General features: G+C 49.4%; 1 protein-coding gene across 1 annotated transcript in view; it reads left to right on the top strand.

Moving 5' to 3' along the window:
• LOC105543361 (mucin-17-like) overlaps positions 1-5,851 on the top strand; it is a 15,057-nt gene that overhangs the window by 8,611 nt on the left and 595 nt on the right. Inside the window, exons 2-6 of the mRNA XM_011985216.1 lie at positions 129-230; positions 1,339-1,391; positions 4,760-4,873; positions 5,161-5,245; positions 5,388-5,831. Coding sequence (XP_011840606.1) covers positions 129-230; positions 1,339-1,391; positions 4,760-4,873; positions 5,161-5,245; positions 5,388-5,831 — 798 coding nt within the window. The remainder of the gene's footprint in view (positions 1-128; positions 231-1,338; positions 1,392-4,759; positions 4,874-5,160; positions 5,246-5,387; positions 5,832-5,851) is intronic.

Here is a 5,851-nt window from a genome sequence, read left to right as displayed (position 1 = left end):
GAACTGAAATCAGCAAGCTGGTTCAGGGACCAGGGACTTTCCAGGGCAGGGAGTAGAGACTCAGAGGCTTCAAGAGAATGAAGGAGGATCGTGACTCTGGTAGACTAACTTCCCTTTGTCTCTTTCAGACCTCAGTGTGAACAGGGCTGTGTGGGATGGAGGAGGGTGCATCTCCGAAGGGGACCTCTGGGACCCTCAGTGCCAGCAGCTGTCTCAGAGCTTTGAGAAAGGTAAGGCAACGGACTCCAAGATCTGGGAAGATGGCTTACCTGCAAAAGGGCTAGAGCGACCCCTGCCAGGCTGGTGAAGCTGCCACATTTTACAGTGTGTGATGGCTTGTGATCTGGGGCCAGGAATTATGGGCAGGCATGGAATCACCCAAGCAGGGACTGTGGAAGAAAGGGGGTTCAGGTTGAGTTCAATTCCTAACAGTGTAGAAGGGAAGGCAGGAGAGACTAAGACACTGGAGAAACTGATTCCACTTCATCCTGAAAATGAATAATGACATCACTCATCTGAACACATTTTCAGTAAAAAGCCCAACTGAAACAATCACTCCTGACATAGAGAACCCGAAGAAACTCCTAAAGAAAACATCATTGTATCTTAAACAGGTTCTGTGGCGAACATCACCATAGGCACAACACCTACAAACTTCGTGGAGCAAGGAATATCTTTGAGAGACAGCGCCAACCCTGAGATGACCTTGATTGAGTACAGTGTGGATTCAGACACTTCTGGTGTCTCCAGTGACAGGAGGACACGAACACAAATCATAAAAACTTCAGAATCTACCAGTGACGCCACTACACCTTTCCCCGGTTCTACTGAAGATACTTCATCTCCTAAAACGCCCGAAGGCACCAACATGTGCATGTCGACACTGACTGAAGAAAGCACTTCATCAACAACGGATTTGGTCAGCACTGCACCTCGGAGCAGTTCAGAGGCCAGCACGTCTTTAACACCTGTGGTTGATACGAGCACACCTCTGACCACTTCTGTTCAGGCCAGTTCATGTCCTACTATTCCTGAAAGCACCACCATGCCCAAATCAACTGACAGTGAAGGAAGTACTCCATTATCAATTGTGCCTGTCAGCACCACGCCGGTGGCCACTTCTGAGGCTAGTACCCTTTCAACAACTCCTGTTGACACCAGCACACCTGTGAGCATTTCTACTGAAGCAAGTTCTTCTCCTACAAGTGCTGAAAGTTCCAGCATGCCAACCTCAACTCCTAGTGAAGGAAGCACTCAATTAACAATTATGCCTGTCAGCACCACGCTGGTAGCCAGTTCTGAGGCTAGCACCCTTTCGACAAATCCTCTTGACACCAGCACACCTGGGAACACTTTCACTGAAGCCAGTTCATCTCCTACAGCTGCTGACGGTACCAGCATGCCAACCTCAACTCCTAGTGAAGAAAGCACTCCATTAACAAGTCTGGTGGTCAGCAACACGCCGGTTGCCAGTTCTGAGGCTGGCGCCCTTTCAACAATTCCTGTTGATACCAGCACACCAGTGACCACTTCTACTGAAGCTCGTTCACCTCATACAACTGCTGAAAGCAGTGGGATACCAATCTCAACTCCTAGTGAAGAGAGCATCCCATTAACAAGTATGACAGTGGGCACCACGCTGGTGGCCAGTTCCGTGGCTCACACACTTTCAACAACTCCTATGGACAGCAGCACCCCTGTGACCACCTCCACCGAAGCCAGTTCACCTCGTACAACTGTTGAAAGTACCAGCGTACCAATCTCAACTCCTAGTGAAGGAAGCACTCCATTAACAAGTATGCCAGTCAGCACCACACCGGTGGCCAGTTCTGAGGTTACCACCCTTTCAACAACTCCTGCTGACTCAAACATTGCTGTGACCACTTCTAGTCAGGTCAGTTCTTCTAGTACAATTGCTGAAGCTACTAGCATGCCAATTCCTAGTGAAGGAAGCACTCCATTGACAAGTATGCCTCTCAACACCATGCCAGTGGCCAGTTCTGAGGCTAGCACCCTTTCAACAACCTCTGTTGACACGAGCAAACCTGTCATCACTGCTACTGAAGCCACTTCACCTCCTACAATTGCTGAAGGTACCAGCAGGCCAACCTCACCTCTCAGTGAAGGAAGCACTCCATTCACAAGTATACCTGTCAGCACCACACTGCAGGCCAGTTCTCAGGCTAGCACCCTTTCAACAACTCCTGTTGACACCAGCTCACCGGTGACGACTTCAACTGCAGCCAGTTCATCTCCTAGAACTTCTGAAGGTACCAGCATGCCAACCTCAACTCCTCGTGAAGGAAGCACTCCATTAACAAGTATGACAGTGGGCACCACACAGGTGGCCAGTTCTGAGGCTAGCACCCTTTCAACAACTCCTGTTGACACCAGCACACCCTTGACCACTTCAACTGTAGCCAGTTCATCTCCTACAACTGCTGAAGGCACGAGCATGCCATCCTCAACTCCTAGTCAAGGAAGCACTCCATTATCAAGTATGACAGTGGGCACCACGCAGGTGGCCAGTTCTGAGGCTAGCACCTTTTCAACAACTCCTGTTGACTCCAGCACCCCTGTGATCACTTCTACTGAAGCCAGTTCATCTGCTACAACTGGCAAAGTTACCAGCATGCCAACCTCACCTCCTAGTGAAGCAAGCACCCCATTAACAAGTATACCTGTCAGCACCACGCCACTGTCCAGTTCTGAGGCTAGTAACCTTTCAGCAACTCCTGTTGTCACTGGCACAACTGTGATCATTTCTACTCAAGCCAGTTCAGCTACAACTGCTGAAGGTACCAGCATGAAAACCTCACCTCCCATTGAAGGAAGCACTCCAGGAACAATTATGCCTGTCAGCACCACGCTGCCTGCGAGTTCTGAGGCCAGCACCCATTCAACAACTCCTGTTGACACCAGCATACCTGTGACCATTTCTACTGAAGCCAGTTCATCTTGTACAAGTGCTGAAGGTACCCGCATGCCAACCTCAACTCCTAGTCGAGGAAGCACTCCGGTAACAACTATGTCATTGGGCACCACATTGGTGGCCAGTTCTGAGGCTAGCACCCTTTCAACAACTCCTGTTGACTCCTACTTTCCTGTGACCACTTCTAGTGAAGCCAGTTCTTCTACTACAATTGCTGAAGCTACTAGCATGCCAACCTCAATTCCTAGTGAAGGAAGCACTCCATTGACAAGTATGCCTCTCAGCACCTCACCAGTGGCCAATTCAGAGTCTAGCACCCTTTCATCTACCTCTGTTGAAACAAACAAACCTGTGATCATTGCTACTGAAGCCAGTTCATCTCCTACAATTGCTGAAGGTACCACGATGCCAACCTCATTACCTAGTGAAGGAAGCACTCGATTCACAAGTATACCTGTCAGCATGACACCGCAGGCCAGTTCTGAGGCTAGCACCGTTTCAACAACTCCTGTTGACAACAGCTCACCTGTGACCACTTCAACTGAAGCCAGTTCATCTCCTACAACACCTGAAGGTACAAGCATGCCAACCTCAACTCCTAGTCAAGGAAGCACTCCAGTAACAGGTGTGCCTGTCAGCACCAGGCCGGTGGCCAGTTCTGAGGCTAGCACCCTTTCAACATCTCCTGTTGACACCAGCACATCTGTTATCATTTCCACTGAAGCCAGTTCATTTACAATTGCCATAGGTACCAGCATGCCAACCTCAACTCCTCGTGAAGGAAGCACTCCATTAACAAGTATGACAGTGGGCACCACGCAGGTGGCCAGTTCTGAGGCTAGCACCCTTTCAACAACTCCTGTTCACACCAGCACACCTGTGACCACTTCGACTGAAGCCGGTTCATCTCCTACAACCGCTGAAGGTACCAGCATGCCAACCTCAACTGCTAGTCAAGGAAGCACTCCATTAACAAGTATACCTGTCAGTACCACACTGCTGGCCAGTTCCGAGGTTGGCACTTTTGCAACCACTCCTGTTGACTTCAACACTCCTGTGACCACTTCTACTGAAGCCACTTCATCTGCTACAACTGGCGAAGGTACCAGCATGTCAACCTCATCTCCTAGTGAAGGAAGCACTCCAGTAACAAGTATGCCTGTCAGCACCACGCTGCTGGTCAATTCTGAGGCTAGCACCCTTTCAACAAGTCCTGTTGACACCAGCACACCTGTGACCACTTCAACTGAATCCAATTCTTCCCCTACAACTGCTGAAGTTACCAGCATAGCAACCTCAACTCCTAGGCAAGGAAGCACTCCATTGACAAGTATACCTGTCAGCACCAGTCTGGCATCCAGTTTTGAGGCTAGCACCCTTTCAACAACTCCTGTTGACACCAGCACACCTGTCACTACTTCCTCTGAAGCCAGTTCATCTCCTGCAACTGCTGGAGGTACCAGCATGCCAATCTCACCTACCAGTGAAGGAAACACTCCATTGACAGGTGTGCCTTTCGGTACCACGGCGGTGGCCAGTTCTCGGCCTAGCACCCTTTCAACATCTCCTGTTAACACCATCAAACCTGTAACCACTTTTACTGAAGCTAATTCATCTCCTACAAGTGCTGAAGGTACCAGCATGTCAACCTCAACTCCTAGTGCAGAAAGCACTGGATTAACAAGTATTACTGTCAACCCCACGGCAGTGACCATTTCTGAGGCTAGCACCCTTTCAACAACTCCTTTTGGCTCCAAAACTCTTGTTACCACTTCTACTCAAGCCAGTTCATCTCCAGCAACTCTTCAGTTCACCACTATTCTTAAGTCTACTCCAAGTGAAGGAAGCAATTCATTAACAACTATGCCCCTCAGCAGCACACATGTGACCAGTTCTGAGGCTAGCACACCTTCCACACCTTCTGTTGACACCAGCACACCTGTGACTACTTCTACTCAGGCTAGTTCAACTAATACAACTCCTGAAGTTATCACCATGCCAATATCAACTCCTAGTGAAGGAAGCATTCCATTAACCACTATTCCTGTCAGCACCAAACGTGTCACCAGTTCTCAGGGTAGCACCCTTTCAACACCTTCTGTTGACAACAGCACACCTGTGACTACTTCTACCCACGTCAGTTCATCTCCTGCCACTCGTGAAAGTGCCAGTATGCCTATCTCGACTCCTAGTGAAGGAAGCACTCCATTAACAACTATTCCTGTCAGCACCACACGTATGACCAGTTCTGTGGGCAGCATGCTTTCAGCAACTTCTGTTGGCACCAGCACGCCTGTGACCACTACTACCCAAGTCAGTTCATCTCCTACAAGTCCTGAAGGTACCAGGATGCCAATCTCAACTCCTAGTGAAGGAAGCACTCCATTAACAACTATTCCTGTCAGCACCACACCTGTGACCAGTTCTGCGGACAGCATGCTTTCAACACCTTCAGTTTACACCAGCACATCTGTGACCACTTCTACCCAAGTCAGTTCATCTCCTGCAACTCCTGAAGTCACCACCATGCCAATCTCTACTCCTAGTGATGGAAGCACTCCATTAACACCTATTCCTGTCAGCACCTCACGTGTGACCAGTTCTGAGGGCAGCACCCTTTCAACAATTTCTGTTGACACCAGCACACCTGTGACCACTTCTATCCAAGTCAGTTCATCTGCTACAACTCCTGAAGGTACCAGTATTCCAACCTCGATTCCTAGTGAAGGAAGCACTCCATTAACAACTATTCCTGTCACCACCACACGTGTGACCAGTTCTGAGGGCAGCACCCTTTCAACGTTTTCTGTTGACACCAGCACATCTGTGACCACTTCTACCCCCGTCAGTTCATCTCTTACAACTCCTGAAGTCACCACCATGCCAATCTCTACTCCTAGTGAAGGAAGCACTCCATTA

The sequence above is a fragment of the Mandrillus leucophaeus genome, unplaced genomic scaffold (genome assembly GCF_000951045.1).
Source record: "Mandrillus leucophaeus isolate KB7577 unplaced genomic scaffold, Mleu.le_1.0 Scaffold280, whole genome shotgun sequence".
In the NCBI taxonomy this organism is placed as follows: Eukaryota; Metazoa; Chordata; class Mammalia; order Primates; family Cercopithecidae; genus Mandrillus; species Mandrillus leucophaeus.
Note: the sequence above shows the minus strand (reverse complement) of the source record. Positions and strands in the feature narration are given on the sequence as shown.